This window comes from Cetorhinus maximus, chromosome 9, assembly GCF_964194155.1.
Source record: "Cetorhinus maximus chromosome 9, sCetMax3.hap1.1, whole genome shotgun sequence".
Taxonomy (NCBI): domain Eukaryota; kingdom Metazoa; phylum Chordata; class Chondrichthyes; order Lamniformes; family Cetorhinidae; genus Cetorhinus; species Cetorhinus maximus.
The window spans coordinates 20,967,699-20,990,900 of NC_135887.1; the positions used below are offsets into that span (position 1 = coordinate 20,967,699).

The 23,202-nt window shown below is 40.4% G+C and overlaps 2 protein-coding genes across 7 annotated transcripts in view; one reads left to right on the forward strand and one right to left on the reverse strand.

The window, feature by feature from the left end:
* med13a (mediator complex subunit 13a) overlaps positions 1-1,512 on the forward strand; it is a 191,958-nt gene extending 190,446 nt beyond the window's left edge. For both annotated transcript variants that reach the window (XM_078548226.1, XM_078548227.1), the window contains exon 31: positions 635-1,512. In XM_078548226.1, the coding sequence (XP_078404352.1) occupies positions 635-767 (133 nt within the window). In that variant the 3' untranslated portion in view covers positions 768-1,512. The remainder of the gene's footprint in view (positions 1-634) is intronic.
* Positions 1,513-8,614: 7,102 nt separating this feature from the next.
* ints2 (integrator complex subunit 2) overlaps positions 8,615-23,202 on the reverse strand; it is a 61,045-nt gene continuing 46,457 nt past the window's right edge. For 4 of the 5 annotated variants that reach the window (XM_078548230.1, XM_078548228.1, XM_078548229.1 and 1 more), the window contains 4 exons: positions 16,770-16,877; positions 10,683-10,788; positions 9,761-9,937; positions 8,615-9,168 (listed from right to left, as the gene is read on the reverse strand). In XM_078548230.1, coding sequence (XP_078404356.1) covers positions 8,987-9,168; positions 9,761-9,937; positions 10,683-10,788; positions 16,770-16,877 — 573 coding nt within the window. In that variant the 3' untranslated portion in view covers positions 8,615-8,986. Of the gene's footprint in view, positions 9,169-9,760; positions 9,938-10,682; positions 10,789-16,769; positions 16,878-23,202 lie in introns of those variants that run through there. The other variant, XM_078548233.1, reaches the window with a different exon arrangement.

Here is a 23,202-nt window from a genome sequence, read left to right on the forward strand (position 1 = left end):
ATTTGACCTTTTCAGTCTGAGCCTGAGCTCCTACCTGCGTTCTTGCGAGGTGAACCATAGAGACTTACGGCCCCTAGCTGCTATCTCTCTCTCTAATCCTGGCAGACTACCTGAGACTGTTTTCGGGGGGTATCTTAAAAACCTTTCCCCTCTCAAAGCCCATCTCTGTGGCAGCATTAATCACATGGTCCTTGTTTCCAGTTAGAAATGCTGCTTCGTTATCATTGAGACCCCAGCTCTTGTTTATCTTGGAAGTAAATAGACAGTTTAAAGTATAGCTGATTACAACCTGACATTCTCAACACTTTCCTGGGACTTTGGAGACCAGCAGTCTAACCACTGTAAACACAGATGCCGCTGTCATTGTTTCCAAGTGTGAATACCTTACACCTTCCAGCAAACAACCAAGCCTCCCATTGACCTTTAACAGGCCTGTTGTTTGACAGATTTTAGGTCACCTGACCCTCTTTATTTTACTCTAAATTAAAGACACAGTCCCAAAACATTAACAATTTTATAAAATTTTGCTTTTGTAACAGAATACAAATAGTTCGAGCATCTTGAGCTTGTAAATTTTTTTTTTGCTTTTTCTTTGTGGATGTTGTTTCACATGTAAAATCCCTTTGAACTCCAGGTTTGTTCTAGAACAATACAATGCTCTTTCTTGGCTGACCTGTGACCCTGCCACCCAGGATCGCCGCTCCTGCCTCCCTGTTCATTTTGTGGTGCTGACGCAACTGTACAACTTCATCACAAGCATGTTGTAGACCTCGCAGGGGAGCTGTGAGGGATCCAGGACTAACTCTTGGAAAAGGGATATCGTTTGAGGGTCATCGAGAGCAGGAATCGGTAGGAAGGGAAGCGTACATTACTCATGGAGAATTCGGAGGGATTCTTGGAATTGGGTCTGAAGGACCCCAGGATGCCCTCCTTAATTGCTTAGTGGGTTTTAAAGCCACAGGCAGTTATCCAAAAATGCCTGCATCTTAATTTATTGTAAGTTTTTAAATGTTGTACAAATTGTCTTATATTTTGTATTTTTTTTAATTTTTCAAGAAGGTCTGTACTACCTTCAGGCTTTAAAGCATTTGTTGTACTAAAATATCTATAATCGTCTTAAAAGTTTGCAGTAGGTTGCTATAAAGTCAGGGGAGGGAGAGCAGCAAATATCTATTGGCTCAGTGTACATTTTAGTAGGGGAGGGGGTTAGTGTTAACCATACCTTGTGTGTGGTGAAAATGCAGCGAAGCTGTGGATGCGGAGTACTTGTACAGTAAATATGTTCACTGTTTATAACTGAAAAGTACATCTTATGGCATTTCTTATCATGCATTGTGAAGCCAGCGCTAAAATGGGAGGGGTTGGGGGGGGTAGGGAACGGGACTGAGGAGGAGGACTGCTCTGGTTGAGGTCAGTCCCAGTGACCTGCCTATTTGTATATAAAAAAAAGTCAGTAACTTTAATTTGTTACTACTGTATAAAAAAGAAAAATTGTGCAGAATGGTAACTAAATTTTGTAGCAACAGAATTTCTTTTCCAAAATTGAATCAATGCAATGCAGGTGTGTTGGTCTGTTGTAGTGTTAAGGTTTCTAGGCCCAGACTCTTATCTTTGTCTGAACTTAATGATGATGGCTTTAGTGAATGGACCGCTTGACTGATCCAGGTACCACCTTCCGGAGAAAGTCACAAAAGAGGTGCTTTCTCATTTTATTCCTCGCACCGTTTTATATGGTGATTTTAATAATCGCCAGACCTGATACTTTTTCCATTATCAGACTCCATAGCTCCTTGATTTATTTTTGTATAAAATATAACAGTCTTTTCACCATTGTTAATTCATCTCTCTGTACGATTATAGACATCTGTTAAGATTTGGGAATATTAAAAAGTATTGGGGTGACTTCTTAAAAAAAAAAGCTTCAGCACTCAATTGTGGGTAACATAGATTAAGATACAGGTCTTCAAGGGAGAGCAATTTAAAAAAAAATTAAGGAAATTTGTGGATTCAGAAGATTTACTTCTTGGAAACCTGTCTTTGCATCACTTTATTGCCCCTATGTCATGTTACACTCTGAGCTTCACTCTTGCAGAGGTTTTCTTTTTGAAAGGTCATACTTCTCAGTATTTTTAGTGACTGGTCAATTTCCTATGTAGACACAGTGCCTTTCTTAATGACCTAAAATTTTTAAACATGCCTGAAGTATAATGTACATTTTGATAAAATGATTTAGTGTTAAGTAAGTACAACTAATTAAATGGAGTAAATAGTTTGAAGCTAAAGCAAAGGGTGTATTAATTTTAGAAAGTGAAATTCAAAGCTGTCATTTCAGAGACACGTTCACCTGAAATGGAATTTGAAAGAAAAACCAGCAGAGTTGATTCATGACGTTTTATTATTAGTCGATCTCCTGTGGTGTTACACATATTGAGCTGAGACCAATTCTAGGCTCCAGCTGAAGGAGGATAGGGAAGAGGATAATTGGACCAGATTGTGCAAATGAAATTCAATCCCCATTTTAAAGTCACCAGTTTTGTCCTTTTACATATGCTTATTATAAATTCCTGTATACACATGAAACTGGTAGTGTCAGGCTGTAGTTATACTCTCCTGCCAGTGGTGATGCTATAATACTTCCACTTGGAGAGGAAGATGTAATTACAGCCTGATAAATTTACATAGACAGTTTCCCTTATAAATATGGACTTTAGAACTTACTGTGAACATTTTCTAACGTGTGCAGATGGATATTTTATATCTGAGTATGTGTGTAACACAAACTTTACCATGCAGTAAATAAAAGTACTAAAACTCCTAATGGTATTTGAGCCTTGGCAACAGTGAGACCAGAACAATTTTGAATTGAAAGTATTTTAAAATAAATTCTAAAATTCCCTAAGTTGACAAATATGCCTCCAGCATCCATGAACTTCAAATTAATTTATTAATTACCAATGGAATAATAGTCCCCTGCAGAAACATGCAATTCAATTTCATCTAGAAGATGTCTTAAAATTTTAATCTAATTTTATAAATACATTTTTTAAAAATGAAGAATTTATGGGAATGGTGGGTGTCCCAGATCACTTGTCTGAGTTGTTCACACTTTGATAATTTCAGGAAGTCTTTGATTAGGTTTCTGTGAAATTTGATTGAAGTTGTTTCCTTGCAAAACTTTGACTTTTTTGAAGATGGGTTTAATGAGACCGCCTCTATAGTACCCGCAAACATTTTGTTACAGCCACTAACTTCTTGAATCCCTGATCAGCACTACTCTGTATGGTTTACTCCTTTGAAAAATGTAAGTTGTGCAAGAACACTAAAGTGAGATCTGACACTTCAAGCCCTTTGTATCCTAATTGTTAGGCCTTAATGTGTGTGCTTAATTTATAAAAACCCTTAATGGTTTAACCATATACATAATTGCTATACCTTGCTGAAATTACTTTTTAGGGAGGGGGAGAAAGCTGTTTTTTTTAAAAATAAAGATTGCACTGAGCCTTAAATACAATGATAACTTAATTTAAAATAGCTAATACCATCATGAAATAGTGGCACAGGAATTTTACAATAACATGTTTGCATACTTGTTACTAATATACTGCGATCTCAACCCATTGATGCATTTGGGTTGCTTCTTGAAATGAAGGCATTCTTGTTAAAGCTGTTGAACACCTGGCTCCCAGCCTTAATCAGTGAGTTGGAGTCTTGAGTCACCAGCTTCTTGAATTCCTTTGCCTTTTGCTTGACTTGAGCATTTTTTTCTCGTCACTGGATGAGGCCCTTTGCAGCAGCAAGACAATCGCTTTCAAGTCTCCGCAAACCAGGTGGTGAAGACGAGAGAGAACCAGCTTGCCTCACTTTAATTGCTTGGCCCAGTAGCAAAGCTGTGATGGAGGGTGGTCCTGCAGGAAATTTACAACCCAGATCAGTATGTTTGAGGATAGATAGTAAGGGTGTGAATGTGTATTAAATCTATAATGGGGCGTATGTTGTATTAGTACTGCAAACTATCCCATTTATTGAGTACAATGATCAATTTGTGTAGTTTCTTGATGCATTAAAACCTTAATGCAAATAAACTGAATACTTGCCATAGGAAATACAAGCAATTCAACTTTTTGTCAAATTCTAACAGTCATTTTAGGTCATTTGAATGATGGCTCATGTTTTTGTTGTGGAACAGGCATTCTTTGGCTGTTGGAGTGGTTGGGGGTATATTTTATAAAACAATCATAACAGTCAGAGCACAGAAGGACATTGCTTTGTCCGAAGTGCTTCTGTGGAATCTAGCCCCATATTAGAGCTAACCCCATTTCCTGCTTTTTGACTGTATTTGATCTAATTCCCGTTTAAATGCTGCAAGTATTATTATCTTCCATATTGTTGAAATGTATAGCAGAATAATTCCCAGTACCATATCTGTATTTGGACAGTGTTAAGATTCTTAAAAAACACGTACAGTGATTCCCTTGTTTATTTAATCTGGATGTTTAAACACACACTTCAAGCAGATTTGAGCAATAAAGGAATTCTTGGAACACTGACATTTGAACTGCAATATTTTACATTTCCTTTCTAAACATAGTATGTCAGAAATGCTAAAATCAGGTTAAGTAAATTTCTTTAAATTTGTTTTCTCCCTTCCTCCCACCCCTATCCACCTGCAGAGATATGTTCATTTTCAAGTTGTAAAGCCCTCAGCCCATTCATTGTGTGTGAGAAGGTGGATGCAGAAATTGTTCAGGAGGGTAGCTAGTGTGGCATACCCCTGAACTGTGTACCTCCATTTGTTGTTGGTTGCTTTGCCCCAAAGACATGTTTGGGAACTCTATACTTGGGGAATAGCAGATACCAAACTGACCCCGTAGTTTGATAAATTAGTATGTCTAACGTGCTATGTTTTTACTTATCATTGATGTTAATTACAGGACATTAGTGATCAGATACGTTACCATTTACGTTACTGACTTTAATGCTGTTCTGCTTTTTTTGTTTCCATTGATGTTGCTTTACTTTGCCAAAACTTTGAATTTTTTATTGTAAAATGTACCTAATTTTAAAATTTAACAGCTGATAAAGGATTGTAAAGCAACAGTAAATTGGATATTATTTTGCTGTAAAATTTCAGTCATTTAAATTTATAATAACTTTTGCAGACTAGTGCAGGCAACTGTGGGTTTTTTGAAATTTTTACAGTAATTGTGATCACTGCTTTTACTGTAATACATCTTTTCCCACACTTTGCCACCTAAATCATATTACAGTTGCATTCATTGATCTTGACATCTGACTGCTGTACATGGTCGTGTAGTTATGCAGTAATTTTAAATAAATAGAAAACAATGGCGTTATTAAATGGAGTTCCATCATAGTACAGGTTTTCTACTGTTACCCACAGTTTATTGCTAAGGTTGTTTTCTGATTGAGGGAAAAACAGTCATTTAACTGGGTTGTCACGTAGTAAGATATGAATGCCGGTATAAAAAGCAGATGCTTTTTCCATGTATTTCCAGTTTCACAGTGTATGGTCCCTGCAGACTTCTGTACCCTGTTAATTTTGTGTTGACTTCCTGGTCATGCTGAAACCAGGATCTGAAAGTGGTCCATTTCATTGTGCTAACACTAGCAATCCCAGTACTTTAATAGTGCATTGCTTAAAAGTTTTTTGTCTTATTTAAATTTCATAATTTAATCTTTTTTGTCAAAATATTTATAGATTTTTTGAGCTGAAATTGCAGTAGATTTAAAAAAAAACTCCTTAAATTTTATTAATTGTTGAATTTTACAGAGTTTTGATGCCTTGCTTATTTTTTAAAAAAAGAGAAAATATTGGGAGAACAATGTCATGTTTTGCTGAACAGTTGGCTGCCTGTAACAGCTGGGCAAGCAGTGATGAAACCCCAGCTGTGGTGAGGACCGGTCCATTTTTTTCTCTTTGTGTCCTACTTTGGTATAAAACATCCTGCTTGCAAAGCTGCAGTTGTAGTTCCTCAAGAGTCTTTTAATGAATTATGAACAAATTTTAGTCTGGAGATCGTGGCAAACACTAAAAGCTACATACAGTCCAAAAAAGCTTAAAGTACAAATTATGGTTGAATTGTTGAAAAGGTTTATACTTTTTAAACATTTCCAAATGAAAATAAATAATTTATTCATAATATTGGTGTGCCCTTTTTGTGTTTCATTTCTTTATTTATCCAGGTCAGAGAATGTATTACATCTACCATGTTGAGATTGCAGAGTTCATGTTGTGATTTTTTTTTGATAGTATTACTTGATTGAAAGTATACTGTAAATTGGGTCAGCAGAAAACATAGTCAGTTATGAACCGTTCCTTGCTCTTTTGATTATCACAGTGATACATAAATCTTTTAATCAGAATTAAAAGGATGGCAACTGAATCATCAGATTACTGCTAAGGAAGAGGTGGATCATTGGAGGGATGTTGTGTTACAAGAAACAATAAAAATACTTAAAATGGAATAGTAATTTCTATTTGAGGTAATTCTGAAAGATAAAAGCAAAATACTGCAGATGCTGGAAATCTGAAACAAAAACAGAAAATGCTTGAAAAACTCAGTTCTAACAGCATCTGTGGAGAGAAAAACAGAGTTGACGTCTTGAGTCCATATGACTCTTCAGAGTAACTCTGAAAGAGCTTATACAGTTCCTCAGATCTCTAACTAATGAGTCACATTTAAGTCACTGTTGGTTACCACATTCCCCAGTGAAACAATTTGCAGTGTCTTAGTTTAACCTGAACACTAGAATGGGGCTGCTCCCTGTGGACTTATCATTCTCAAAAACAATGCCATTTTAATTAATAATGTACAATATCTAAAACAATGTTACAACTTTGAAGGGGAAGATGATTCAGTTGCATCATCACAATTTCCAAACTCCTGTTTCTGCTTTAAAACTGGTTAGGGGCAGCCAGTGTGCAAATGTGTGGATTTGCACTAGCAATAGAGTGAAGCAGCATGTAGAATTGACCATAGTTTACTGGCAAACTTGAAGATTTCAATGTTTAGCAGGAGTTAGAATTATCATATATTGTTTTCTCAACCACCCCACACTTATTTACTCACTCTTAATTATATTTTCCTTTCTTGACTACTATTGATCTAGCTTGTAAATTCACCAATTGATTCAACTACTTTCCTTGGTTTGATGAGCTTAATCCTTTATATTTAATCTGCTGGCAGAAATAAATAAATTGTAATTGAACAATCGGAGAATAGACAAGTGGCATAATACAGAACGGACAGGAGAGATGCATGTAGCAGCACTCTTAACTTCAAGTTTTTGAGAACATGAGAAATTGAAGACAGTTGAGGCACTAAAAAGCATTCCAAAACTAGTAGAAAATCAAAGGTACTAAAGATGGACAAGCCCCCACGATCTGATATCCTGAATCTGAGAGATGGTGGATGCATTGGTTGCAATTTTCCAAAATTCCCTAGAATCTGGCCAAGTCCATGCGAATTGGAAAAATAACAAATGAATCACCGGCAGTGCTGCCATTTAATAAAGCTGCTAGCCAAAGTGCCTCCCTAAAACAGGTATCACAGGGCTACTGCTGGCTGGAGAAACCAGTTGCCTGTATTAAATCCAACCCAAAGAGTCTGCATAGGAAGAATATAGATAGGTTGTGAGTGGGCAAAAATTTTGTAGTTGGGAATATAATGTGAGGTTGTCCACTTTGGTAGGAAGAGAGAAGCAGATAATTATTTAAATGGAGACAGCCTCAATGCTGTGATAGAGGATCTGGGTGTTCTCAAATGAATATCTGCATACTAAAATTTTGTTATGGCAAGTAATCAGCAAAGCAAATGGAATGTTGGCCTTTATTGCAAAGGGGGAGGATCAAAGTAGGAATGTCTTGCTACAATTATACAGGACAGTGGAGAGATCACATCTGGTGTACTGTATACAGTTTTGGTTTCATTTAAGGGATATACTTGTTTCTGAGGCAGTTCAGATAACACTAGGCTTATTCCTGGGATGCCTTATCAGGAAGGGTTGTGCAGGTTCTGCCTATACACACTGGAGTTTAGAAGAATAAGCGGTGATTTTATTAAGATAAAGTTCTGAGTGGGCTTGATGGTAAATGCTGACTGGAAGTAAACCCTTATGAATCCATAACTAGGGAGATGGAGATGAGGAATTTCTTATAAATCGTTGAAATTCTCTATTCCAGAGACCAGTGGAGGCTGGGTCATTGAATATATTCAAGATGGAGACAAATTTTTGATCTACAAGGGTTATGGGGGAAGGTAGGAAAATAGAGTTGAGGTCACAATCAAATCAGCCATGATCTTATTGAATGGCAGAGCAGGCTTGAAGGAATGCCTGACATACTCCTGCCCCTATTTATGTTCTTACGTAAGACATTCCATTATAAATTAGTTCAATGCTGCTTCAAGATACAAATTACTTTGATACCAAAATGTGAATCAATCACCGAACTTTCTTCTATTATGAAACAACTGCCAGAAGTTTAAAAAAAAGATGGAAAATGATCAGTGCTCTTTTTGAGCAAATACAGTAGAAAAAGCTAGCTTGGGATAAACGAAAGGCATTTATCACATTACATTTGAATTATTCACAATTTTTACATTATGTTCAGTGTATAAATGCATTCTTTATTACAGTAAGATAAGCTGCAGTGTGGTGATCAGAAAATTAACTTACGTCAGCTATATAAAGGATTCCCTCTTTTAAAATGTACTTTTTCACAGCAACGCATCAAACCCACCACTGCATCTAACAGTAGTCAGGTCCTGATATTGTAATCCATTTCAGCACTCAGACAAATATTGGCATCTGCTGGGCAGAGCATGCACCAAATACATCTGATTCTGATGCAAAGTTGCAGTTTCACTTGCCCCAAAACCCTCCAGTTACATTTTGTGGTAGCACCATGTGGGAGATGGTTGAATTGCTTTCATATTCTTTACATGCAGCTTTCCCAATTTTGATGCTAAACTCCAACAATAGCTGTGTTTATTATCTCCAGAAATGTTGCTTCAACACGCTGGCACAGAAGCACATCAGGGTCCAAACTCTCTGGTGCGATAGTCTCATCCTTTTTAATCCTGTCCAAACCTGCACTGCGATAGAGGTCAGGGGTTACTCCAGCCTTTTCCTTTAGATACTTGAGACCTGTGTAAAACATGCCAGATTTGCCAATTAGTGAATTGTCTACAGTACAAGAGAGCCCATTTGTTCAAATACTTAATGTGCCACTGTCAGAATGATGTCCAAATTACAATGACATTGTAGTGTTGCTCACCAGTGTATCCAAAACCAGTTATGTGGATTGTAATTGAGTACATGTCTCAAGATTGCATTTCAGTTACAGGTAGAAGGTACACAAGTACACAGTGTGCCTCCCCCAAGGCTGGGAAGGAGGGATGCTGGTTTGCACTAAAGCATATCCTTCAATATGGCATGTATTTTTTGGGGGAGGTGGGGGTGAGATACAATAGGATTGAGTCTTATCCTATCCACCTGTGCACATTTTCCAGTGACTCATTTAGTCAGATGACCAAGACCAGATTTTTGTTTCCCTTTCCAATCCTAAAGATGCTGAAGCCAGTTGTCAAGCTCTATTTCTGGTCAGTTGGCAGTTCCTGTATAGACCAATCTTGTGGGATGGTAGGGGTACTCAAAGCATTTCTAACGTGCTGCTGTAATGGACAAATCTAAAAAATAAAATTATGACTTCAATTGTAGTTAACATTCCAATACATACGTGTAATGATGGGGTCAATATCCTGTGCCTGAGTGGCAACGTGTGAGGCACAGACTTGTCCAGTCTGGATCAGTAATGAGGTTACATCATCATATAGTGGAGGAAAAGCTCGGCAGAAAGACACCAAACAGGGCAATGTAGGCATGAAGAAGGCAAACCGCTTAGCCTGGGTCAACACTGTACAAGGAGTGAATGATACAATAGTGAATAATGCTTCAAAGTTTATTCATTATGGACACTCAGGTTTTACTTTGCAAATACCACTTAGTAGCCATCAAAGCCTTCCACCCTCTCTCCATCACAGTCTCAATAAAGATTACTGGTTAGTGTTCCTCTGAATCCTATTGAACTTCAAATACTACAATCACTTTCTCCATCTGCATCTTCAATGTAATACAAAATACTCATTCTTTGCCAAAAGTTGGTAATTGTGGAACTTTTACCCTCCCATCAGTTTTCACCATCCTTTAAAATTTCAAGCCTGTGGAGTGCCAATTTGGACTTTCACTGAGGAAACCAATCATTTAAACTCATCTGCTCTCTCCAACCAAGGTACTGTCCTATGCTATGGACCCATGTCATTATTTCTTACACACTCTGCACAGACCCATAGATGGATGTTTTAACAAATTATCCTCCTTTTCAATTTTTGATCTCAATTTGAGCTTTCTGCAAAACGATAGAGGGAAGGTATCAGGCATCCACTAAGGGCAGACTCAGCATTCAACTCTCAATAGACTTGCACAGGCTCTACAGAATGGTTCCAAGCAGTGACCTCAGGGGTTAGAAAGATGGATATCTACCCCCTTAAGAGGAATTGAGCAAGGGAGAACTTGCATAGAATGAAACACAGGCATGTTCACATATAAAGACTTCATTAATGATACATTTCATGCTAAAATTAAAAAGTAGAGGACCTCACCTGTGAGTACAGTTCCCATGACATTGATAGACAAGCGGGCTACACTGAGCGACTTGGGTAGTGCATACTGGATACACAAGTGGGACAAAAGCTGAATAGCAAATATCTAAACAGAGATAAGTCTTCTATTAGAATGATAGAAGGGCTTCATGTATATTGTTACATTTCATTATAGACAATTAATGATCAATTTAAACCTGTTCCAGCGCAATGCGTTTGACTCAAGAACCTGGTTTTGAATCTAGCATAGACTAATAAGACCCTGACAACTGGCACAGAAAAGACCTTGAGTATGATTTTGGGTAGTTTTTCTGGAGTAATCCATAGGACAAAGCTACTCACAGACCAACACAAACTGCAATCCCACCTGTATGCAGTTAGTGTGGAAAATAAAAACAAATTACATCAGTGCTCCTCCTAGGTTGAGGTCAAGATGTGTTTTGGTAGAAGCATTAATCATACTAATGTACAATAGCTGCATTGGAAAGATATTCACAATATTTCCACACCTTAAATGCAATAAACTTAAAAGGTGAAAACTTAATATGCAGAGGCAGATCAGTTCTTTTACATCTGCAAGTAGAAAATACCCAATTATTCTGGGGGCATTGGATTATTTTCCATAATTAATTTTAATGAAGTTCTCAATAGTATAGTGGTTTTAAGACACTGATTTACAAACTGGTCAGAAGTGAGTTTAAAGCCACGACACCCTAGGTTGTCAGCTTAAGTCCTTCTCCTCCTCACACACACAAGCTGCCCACAGGCATAATCTGTACCTCACAGCTGAGTTTGAACCACAGCTGAACCTTGATTAGACTGCATCTGGAGTAGTGTATGCAGTTTTGGTCCCCTTAACTTAGGGAGGATATTACTGCCATAGAGGGAGTGCATTGAAGGTTCACCAGACTTGTTCCCGGGATTGTGGGACTGTCCGACAAAGAAAGATTGGGGAAACTGGACTTGTATTCACTAGAGTTTTGAAGAATGAGAGGTGATCTCATTGAAACCTACAAAATACTTTTAAAGGGATAGATGTAGGTGAGATGTCTCCGCTGGTTGGGGAGTCTAGAACCAGGGGACACACTTCAAAATTCCAGTCTGCATTGGAGTGCTGCTTTGGGCCGCAGTAGAGTGCATAAGTTGGAGTTTGGTGACTGAGGGAGTTCAGTGAGGAGGGAACGAGGTGATCCTTTGAGTACCGTGAATACGGTCAAGTAAGTATTTACTACTTTTATCACAGTTTTTGAAGGTCTTATTTTGTGCTTCATCGTTTGTAAGGGCTATATTCTGTAACAACGAGGAGCAGGGAAGAAGGCCCCTAGAGTAATTGATATTATTTGATATTATGTATCTTCCAAAAGGTTTAATTTGAATTAAATGGGTAAGTCATGGCAGGAGAGCTCAAAACCGTGGTGTGCTCCTCCTCCTCTATGTGGGAAGCCAAGAACATTTCCAGTGCCCGGGGCCAGCACGTGTGCGGGAAGCGTCTCCACCTGCAGCTCCTGGAAGCCTGGGTTTCAGAGCTGGAGTGACAGCTGGGGACACTGTGGAGCATCCGCGAGGCGGAGAGTATCGTGGATAGCACACATAGAGAGGTGGTCACACCGCAGGCTAAGAGTCCACAGGCAGGAAGGGAATGGATCACCACCAGGCAAAGCAAGAGGGTTAGGCAGACTGTGCAGGAATCTCCTGTGGCTATTCCCCTGCAAAACAGATATACCGTTTTGGATACTATTGGTGGGGGGTGGTGGAGAGAAATGGCCTCTCAGGGGAAAAGCAGCAACAGCCAAATTCGTTGCACCACGGTTCGCTCTGCAGCACAGGGGAGGAGTAAAAAGTATGGGAATGCAATAGTTATAGCGGATTCAATTGTAAGGGGAATAGATAGGCGTTTCTGTGGCCGTAAACAAGACTCCAGGATGGTATGTTGTCTCCCTGGTGCTAGGGTCAAGGATGTCTCAGAGCAGCTACAGGAGATTTTGAAGGGGGAAGGTGAGCAGCCAGTGGTCACGGTACACATTGGTACAAACGACATAGGTAAAAAAAGGGATGAGGTCCTAAAAGCAGAATATAGGGAGTTAGGAAGTAAGTTGAAAAGTAGGACCTCAAAAGGTAGTGATCTCAGGATTACTACAAGTGCCACGTGCCAGTCAGAGTAGAAATAGCAGGATATATTGGATGAATACGTAGCTGAAGAGATGGGGGCGCGGTTTAAAATTCCTGGGATATTGGGACTGGTTCTGGGGGGAGGGTGTGGGACCAGTACAAATTGGACAGGTTACACCTGGGCAGGACCAGGACTGATGTCCTAGGGGAATATTTGCTAGAGTGGTTGGGGAGGGTTTAAACTAAAATGGCAGGGAGGAGGGAACCTAAGCAAGGAGTCAGAGGAGGGGGAAATCAAGGACAAGAACAAAAGACAGAAAGTGGAATAAGAAAAAAGTGATAGGCAGAGAAATCAAGGGCAAGAATCAAACAGAGCCTCAGTGAAAAATATTGGGAACGGGACAAGTAATGTTAAAAAGACAAGCCTTAAGGCTTTGTGCCTTAACACGAGGAGCATTCGCAATAAAGTGGATGAATTAACCATGAAAATAGATGTAAACAGGTATATAATCGGGATTACGGAGACATGGCTGCAGGGTGTCCAGGGATGGGAACTGAACATCTAGGGGTATTCAGTATTTAGGAAGGACAGACTGAAAGGAAAAGGCGTTGGAGTTGCTGGTTAAAGAGGAAATTAATGCAATAGTGAGGAAACATATTAGCTCTGACGATGTGGAATCTGTATGGGTAGAGCTGAGAAACACTAAGGAGCAAAAAACGTTAGTGGGGGTTGTACATAGACCCCCAAACTGTAGTGGTAATGTTGGGAATGGCAGTAAACAGGAAATTAGAGACGCATGCAATAAAAGGGAACATCTGTAATTATGGGTGACTTTAATCTGCATATAGATTGGGCAAATCAAATTAGTAATACCGGAGGAGGAGGAATTCCTAGTGTGTATACAGGATGGTTTTCTGGACCAATACATTGAGGAATCAACCAGAGAACAGGCCATCCTAGACTGGGTATTGTGTAATGAGAAAGGAATAATTGGCAATCTAGTTGTGCGAGGCCCCTTGGGGATGAGCGACCATATTATGATAGAATTCTTCAAGATGGAGTGTGCCGTAGTTGATTCTGAGACTAGGGTCCTGAATCTTAAAGGAAACTACGAAGGTATGAGGCGCGAGTTGGCTATGATGGATTGGGAAACCTTACTTAAAGGGATGACGGTGGATAAGCAATGGCAAACATTCAAAGCGTGCATGGGTGAACTGCAACAATTGTTTATTTCTGTCTGGCGCAAAAGTAAAATAGGAAAGGTGGCCAAACCATGGCTTACAAGGGAAATTGGACTTAGTATTAGATCCAAGGAAGAGGCATACAAATTGGCCAGAAAAAACAACAGACCTGAGGATTGGGAACACTTTAGAATTCAGCAAAGGAGGACCAAGGGTTTGATTAAAAAGGGGAAAATAGAGTAAGCTTATGGAGAACAAAAATTGACTGTAAAAGTTTCTATAGGTATGTGAAGAGAAAAAGCTTGGTGAAGACAAATGTAGGTTCCTTACAGTCACAAACAGGGGAAATTATAATGGGGAACAAAGAAATGGCTGACCAACTAAATACACACTTTGGTTCTGTCTTCACAAAGGAGAACACAAATAACATACCAGAAATGTTGGGGAACACAGTGTTTAGTGAAAGGGAGGAACTGAAAGAAATCAGTATCAGTAGGGAAATGGTGCTGGAGAAATTGATGGGATTGAAGGCCGATAAATCCCCAGGGCCTGATAATCTACATCCCAGAGTGAGTACTTAAGGAAGTGGCCCTAGAAATAGTGGATGCATTGGTGGTCATCTTCCGAGATTCTATAGATTCTGGAACAGTTCTTACAGATTGGAGGGTAGCTAATGTAACCCTACTATTTCAAAAGGGAAGTAGAGAGAAAACAGGGAATTATAGACCAGTCAGCGTCGGTAGTGGGAAAATTCCAGAGCCCATTATAAAAGATTTAATAGCTGAGCACTTGGAAAACAGTGGCAGATTCGGACAGAGTCAGCATGGATTTACGAAAGGGAAATCATGCTTGACAAATCAACTGGAATTTTGAGAATGTAACTAGCAGAGTTGATGAGGGGGAGCCAGTGGATGTGGTTATTTGGGCTTTCAGAAGGTTTTCGACAAATTCCCACATAAGAGATTAGCGTGTAAAATTAAAGCGCATGGGATTGTGGGTAGTGCATTGAGATGGATAGAAAACTGGTTGGCAGACAGGAAACAAAGAGTAGAAATAAACAGGTCTTTTTCCGAATGGCAGGCAGTGACTAGTGGGGTACCGCAGAGATTGGTGCTGGGACCCCAGCTATTCACAATATATTAATGATTTAGATGAGGGAACTAAATGTAATATTGCCAAATTTGCAGATGACACAAAGCTGGGTGGGAGGGTGAGCTGTGAGGAGGATGCAGAGAGGCTTCAGGGTGATTTGGACAAGCTGAGTGAGTGGGCAAATGCATGGCAGATGCAGTATAATGTGGATAAATGTGAGGTTATCCACTTTGATAGCAAAAACAGGAAGGCAGATTATTATCTGAATGGCTATAAATTGAGAGAGGGGAATGTGCAACGAGATCTGGGTGTCGTCGTACACCAGTCGCTGAAGGTAAGCATGCAGGTGCAGCGGGCAGTAAAGGCGGCAAATATATGTTAGCCTTCGTAGCAAGAGGATTCGAGTACAGGAGCAGGGATGTCTTGCTGCAATTATACAGGGCCTTGGTGAGACCACACTTGGAATAGTGTGTGCAGTTTTGGTCTCCTTATTTGAGGAAGGATGTTCTTGCTATAGAGGGAGTGCAGCGAAGGTTTCCTGGGATGGCGGGACTGACATATGAGGAGAGATTGAGTCAGTTAGGATTATATTCACTGGAGTTCAGAAGAATGAGGGGGGATTTCAGAAACCTATACAATTCTAACAGGACTAGACAGGGTAGATGCAGGAAGGATGTTCCCGATGGTGGGGGAGTCCAGAACCAGGGGTCACAGTCTGAAGATATGGGGTAGACCATTTAGGACTGAGATGAGGAGAAATTTCTTCACCCAGAGGGTGGTGAGCCTGTGGAATTTGTTATACAGAAAGTAGTTGAGGCTAAAACATTGTATGTTTTCAAGGAGGAGTTAGATATAGTTCTTGGGGCGAAAGAGATCAAAGGATATGGGGAGAAAGCAGGAGCAAGCTATTGAGTTGGATGATCAGCCATGATCATAATGAATGGCGGAACAGACTCGAAGGGCCAAATGGCCTACTCCCGGCTCCTATTTTCTATGTAAAATAAGGGGGAAGCCACTTAGGACCGAAAGAGGTTTTTTTTTTTTTACACACAGGGTTGTGAATCTTTGGAATTCTCCACCCAGAGGGCTGTGGAAGCTTAGTCATTGTGTATGTTTAAAGCAGAGATTGACAGATTTCTAAATACCAATGACAAAGGGTTATGGGGATAGTCTGGGAAAAAAAAGCATTTAAGTGGATGACCAGTCACGATCGTGTTGAATGGTGGAGCAGGCTCAATGAGCTGAATGGCCTATTCCTGTTCCTATGTTTCCCCACCCCTTCCCTTACTAGCAGACTCGAGCACGGACCTTAAGCTGTCGGCTGCCTTTGTGTAAAGCAGGCTTGCGGAAGCAGAAAGTGGGCAGGAGTTCATTTCCGTGAGAACTTTTCTCACTGAGGCCAGTGGGAAAGAACAGGTGGCAATTGAAGCCTCATCTTAAGCAGTTGGTCACTTGAATTGAAATACTGAGACAGTATTTGGTCTGCCATTCTGGAGTACAGGACATCACATTAAATCACACCTGTGTGAAATATGTGCCAGATTATTAGATGGAGAAAAGAATGCTACTTGATGTATTTCAACCACTTAACACTTTTTCATTCAACCTGCCTTTTGTTTGGTCACTCAGCCTACCTTTCAAGCATGCTCACACATACAGTTAGACACATACAATAATTACATTTTTAGATAGTTACTGAATTACCTGCTTCTCCAGTTGCGGCTGTGCCAACAGTTCTGGAATGAAATCCAGACATATGTGAATGGAGGGAATTCCAGCTACAGTCAAAGGCAGCAGCTCACTTGGATAACCCTGTATAAAACACCAGCTACAATTAATATACTTAATTTACCAAGACATGGTACCGATAAGCATACTAAGTCTTTTGGAAATCTTGCAATAAAGAGAAATTAGGGTAGAGGGCCAATCTCTGCTAGGGCTCAAATCTACTTTCAAGAGATGAGTTGGCAACACGTTGTCTGAGCAGAGAGAGAATAAGACATTTAAAATTAGATGTTTTTGGATAAATCTATGCTTAATTTCCCAGATTTTCTAAGCCTCCCCTCCTGCAGGTGCTGCCAGTTACTGGTTCATGAATGAGCTGACACAAAGCAGCATGGATTAAAGTGGCATGCAAGTACAAGTTTTTTGACCATGCAGTGGTGTCAGAACGCACCTGATTTGCTCTCATCTCAGGTCTGTATTCGTGCACTTTACAAACATAACACTGAAAAAGAAACCCTTGAAGCGTACCATAGCATTCCAATCATTGTGGGAACGCTGCCATTGAGCCAAGTGGATTGGCACACTCCACTCAGAGATAGAAGTTGGCGGATCAAGCACCACTCCAAGATTTGAGCACCAGTTAGACTGACACTCCAGTGCAGGGAGTTGCAATATACAAACAGAAAACAGGAGCAAAAGTAGGTCATTCTGACCTTTGAACCTGCTCCGCCACTCAATATGACTATGGCCGATCCTCTCTCTTTCAATGCTACACTCTCACTCTCTCCCCATATCCCTTGACACCTTTAGAGTCTAGAAATCTATTTCATTCTTAAATATATTCAATGACTTGGTCTCCATAGCCTTCTGTGGTAGAGAATTCCACGGGTTCATCACCCTGATTGAAGATGTTTCTCCTCATCAGTCCTAAATGGCCTATCCCGTATCCTGAGACTGTGACCTCTTGTTCCAGACCCCCCAGCCAGAGGAAATATCATCCCTGCATCCACTCTGTTCAGCCCTGTCAGAATTTTATACGTTTCAATGAGAACTCCCCTCATTCTAAACTCTAGTGAATAGAGGTCCAGTAGACCCAATCTCTCCCCTTACGACAATCCTGCCATCTCAGGAATCAGTCTGGTAAACCTTTGCTGCACTCCCTCTATGGCAAGTATATCCTCTCTTCAAGAGACCGAAACAGCACACAATGCTCCAGGTGTGGCCTCACCAAGGCCCTATACAGCTGCAGTAAGACTTCCTTGCTCCTATACTCAAGTCCTCTCGCAATGAAGGCCAACATACCATTTGCCTTCTTAACTGCTTGCTGTACTTGCATGCTTGCTTTTCACAATTGGTGTACGAGGACACCCAGGTCCCTTTGTACATCAATATTTCCCAATCTATCGCCATTTAAATAATACTCTGCCATTCTGTTTTTCCTACTGACATGGATAACTTCACACTTATCCACGTTATACTGCATCTGTCATGTATTTGCCCACTCACTCAACTTGTCTAAAGTGCCTTAAAGCCTTGTAACATCCTCCTCAACACTCACATTCCCACCAAGTTTCATGTCACCAGCAAACTTAGAATTATAATATTTGGTTTCCTCACCCAAATCATTGATATATATTGTGAATAGCTGGGGCCCAAGCACTGATACCTGCGGTACCCCACTAGTCATTGCCTGCCACTCCAAAAAAGACCATTTATTCCTACTGTTTCCTGTATGCTAACCAATTCTCAATCCATGTCAATATATTACCCCCAATCTCATGCACTTTAACTTTACACAATAATCTCGTGGGACTTTCTGAAAAGCTTTCTGAAAATCCAAATACAGCACATCCACTGATTCTCCCTTATCTATTCTGCTAGTTAGGTCCTCAAAAAAACTCCAGTAGGTTTGTCAAACATGATTTCCCTTTCATAAATCCACATTGACTTTGTCTAATCCCGTTGATATTTTCTAAGTGTCCTGTTATCACACCCTTTATGACAGACTCTAGCATTTTCCCTACTACTGATGTTAGGCTAACTGGTCTGTAATTTGCAATTTCCTTCCTCCTTTTTCAAATAGTGGGGTTACATTTGCTACCTCCAATCTGCTGGGATTGTTCCAGAATCTACAGAATTTTGGAAGATGACAACCAATGCATTCACTATTTCCTTCAGTACCCTGGGATTCAGACCATTAGGCCCTGATGATTTATCAGCTTTCAGACCCATTACATTTCACCAGCACTATTTAAAAAAAAAACTAATTTCCTTCAATTCCTCTTTCTCACTAGACCCTTGGTTCCCTAACATTTCTGGGAAGTTATTTGCATCTCCCTTGGTGAAGACAGAACTAAAGCAGTTGTTCAATTGCACTTCCATTTCCTTGTTCTCTATTTTAAATTCTCCCGTTTCACATTGTAAGGGACCTACACTTGTCTTCACTAATCTTTTTTATTTTACATACATACTTATAGAAGCTTTTACAGTCCGATTTTATGTTCCCTCAAAAGGGAGGGTAAGGCACACAAATCCAGAGCTCCTTGGATGAAAAAGGAGACAGAAATTAAGATAAGGTGTCACGTAGAAAATACAATCGAGAGCCAAGCAGAATACAGAAGGTTCAGAGTGGAGGTGAAAAAGCAAATAAGAGAAGCAAAGAGAGGTTATGAAAAAAGACTGGCAGCCAACATAAAGGGGGATTCCAACGTCTTCTATCGGCACACAAATAGTAAGAGGGTGGTAAAATGAGTAGGACCAATTAGGGGCCAAAAAGGGGATTTACACATGGAGGCGGGGGCATTGCCGAGATGTTAAAGGAATACTTTGCATCTGTCTTTACCAAGGACACAGATGCTACCGAGGCCAAAGTGACACAGGAGAAAAATCCGTCACTAGCAAGGTTCAAAATTGACAAGGAGGAAAAACTGTCGGTACTTAAAGTTGACAAGGCACCAGGACCAGATGAGATACTTCCTTCAATATCCTTGGATACAAGAGAGGAAATTGGAGGGGCACTGGCCATAATCTTTCAGTCTTCCCTAGACTCAGGGGAGGTGCCAGAGGATTGGAGAATTACAAACATCACACCCTTGTTAAAAAAGGTTGCAAGGATAAGCCCAGCAATTACTGACCAGTTTAATTTCAGTGGCGGGGAATCTTCTTGAAACAATTATTTGGGATAGAATTAATGGTCACATGGAAAACGTGGGTTGATAAGGCAGAGCCAGCATGGATTTCTAATGGGGAAATCATGTTTAACTAACTTGGAGTGTTTTTAAAAAAGGGTAACAGAGAGGGTGATGAGGATAATGCTGTTGATTTGGTGTACATGGACTTTCAAAAGGCATTTGATACAGTGTCACACAACAGACTTGTGGAAAAAAGTTATAGCTCATGGAATAAAAGGGACATTAGCAACATGGATAAGAAATTGGCTAAGTAATAAGAAACAGAGTCTAATGGTCAATGGATATTTTTCAGGCTGGAGGAAGGTTTGTAGTGGAGTTCCCCAGGGGTCGGTATTGGGACCCTTGCTTTTCCTGATATATATATAAAATGATCTAGATCTTGATGTCCAGGGGATAATTTCAAAGTTTGTGGGTGATACGAAATTGGAAACATTGTAAAGTGCACAGAGGACAGTATAGAACTTCAAGAAGGACACAGAAAAGTTGATGGAGTGGGCAGATCGGTGGCAGATGAAGTTCAATGCAGAGAAGTGTGAGGTGATGCACTTTAGTAGGAAGAACATGAAGAGAATATAAAATAAGGGTACAATTCTTAAGGGGATGCAGGAGCAGAGAGATCTGGGTGCATATGTGCATAGATCATTGAAGGGGGCAGGACAGGTGTAGAGAGCAGTTAATAAAGCATACAGTATTCTGGGCTTTATTAATAGGGGCATAGAGTACAAGAGCAGGGAGATTATGCTGAGTTTATAGAAGACACTAGTTAGAGCTCAACTAGAGTATTGTGTACAGTTCTGGGCACCACACTATAGTACAGTTATGAAGACAGATTGGAGGGGTTGGGACTGTTCTCCTTGGAGAGAAGGTTCAGAGGAGATTTGATAAAAGTGCTCAAAATCATGAGGGGGCTGGATAGAGTAGATAGGGAGAAACTGTTCCCGCTCGTAAAAGGATCCACAATGAGAGGGCACAGATGTAAAGTGATTTGCAAAAGAAGCAAATGTGATGGGAGAAAAAACATTTTCACACAGCGAGTGGTTCGAGTTTGGAATGCGCTATCTGGAAATGTGTTGGAGGCAGGTTCAATCGAGGCATTCAAGATTATTATTTGAATAGAAACAATGTGCAAAGGTACAGGGAAAAGGCAGGAGAATGGCACTACGTCATAACGCTCATTTGGAGAGCTGGTGGAGACACGATGGGCTGAATTGGCCTCCTTCTGCACCATATCATTCGGTGATACTCTCGTACTCTATTTTTCCCCTTTTAATCAATCTCTTGGTCCTCCTTTGCTGAATTCTAAACTCCTCCCAATCCTCAGGCTTGCTATTTTTTCTAGCAACTTTATGACTTCTCTTTGGATCTAATACTGTCCTTAATTTATTTTGTTAGCCATGGTTGGGCCACTTTTCTTGTTGTTTGTGCGCCGGAAAGGAATGTAAAACTGCTGCAATGCATACATTCGTTCCTTAAGTTTTAGCCATTGCCCATCCACCGTCATGCCTTTTAACGAAGTTCCCCAATCTATCTTAGCCAACTCATGCCTCATACCTTTGTAGTTTCCGGGTTTAGATTTAGGACCCTAGTTTCGGATCAGACTACTTCACTTTCCATCCTAATGAAAAATTCTATGTTATAGTCACTGTTCCCTAAAGGACCCTGCACAACAAGATATTAACCCCTTCTCATTCCACAATACCAAATTTAGGATAGCCTGTTCCCTAGTTGGTTCCTCGAAATACTGATCTGAAAAAAAACATCTCGTACACACTGCAGTAATTCATCTGCCGACAGTATTATTGCTAATTTGGTTTGCCCAGGTATGCAGATTAAAGTCACCCATGATTACTGTAGCACTCTTGTTACATGCATCTCTAATTTCTTGTTTAATGCCATCCCTTAATTTATCACTACTGATTGGAGGCCTATAGACAACTCCTACTAATGTTTTCCACCCCTTGTTACTTCTTAGCTCCACCCAGACTGATTCTACATCTAGATTTTCTGAGCCAATATCCTTTCTCACTATTGCACGGATTTCATCCTTAACTAACAACGCCACCCCATCTCCTTTTGCCTTTTTGCCTGCCCTTCCTAAATATTGAGTACACTTGAATATTCAGTTCCCAGTGTTGGTCACCCTGCAGCCATGTCTCCGTAATCGCAATCATATCATACCTGTTTACATCTATTCACGCTATTAATTCATCTACCTTATTGTGAATGCTCCGTTCATTCAGATACAGTGTCTTCAGACTTGTCTAACATTTTTTGTACTTTGGCCCTATTTGCTGCTAGCCCTCGTTTCCTCTGCCTTCCACTTTTGCTTTCTACTTTTCTGTCTTTCATTCCTATCTTTGTTTCCCTCTCTTGTGCCTCCCCGCTCAGGTTCCCATCCCCCGCCACCCTAGTTGAAACCCTCCCCCACAGTACTCACGAATACCTCTGCGAGGATATTGGTCCCAGTCTCACTGGGGTGCAACCTGTCCAGTTTGTACAGGTCCCATCTTTCCCAGAATCGGTTCCAGTGCTTCAGGAAATCTAAATCCCTCCCTCCTACACCATCTCTCCAGCCACATATTCATCCAGTCTATTCTCCTATTCCTGATCTCACTAGCGTGTGGCACTGGGAGTAATCCTGAGATTACTATCTTTGAGGTCCTGCTTTTTAATTTATTTCCTAGCTCCCTATATCCTGCTTTCAGGACCTCATCTCTCTTTTTACCTAAGTCGTTGGTACCAATATGGACCATGACCTCTGACTGTTCACCTTCCCCCCTTCAAAATGTCCTGCAGCCGCTCAGTGACATCCTTGACTCTGGCACCAGGGAGGCAACATACCATCCTTGTGTCATGTCTGCGGCTGCAGAAATGTCTATCTGTTCCCCTTACGATAGAATCCCCTATCACTATTGCTCTCCCACTCTTTCTCCCCCTCTGTGCAACTGAGCCACTCGTGGTGCCACAGACTTGGCTCTTGCTGCATTTCCAGTGCTGCACTGTCAGAGGAGCTGTCTTTCAGATGTGATTTTAAATGAAGGACCTATTTTCTCATTCTTGCGGATGCAAAACATTTTATGATATTTTCTGAGCAAGAAGGGCATTCACCCACTGCCTTGGGCAACATCTGTCCCTCAACCACCAAAATAGATTAACCAGTTAATCATCTCACTGGACATTTGTGGCATTTCCTTGTGTAAATTGATTGCCAGATATGCCCA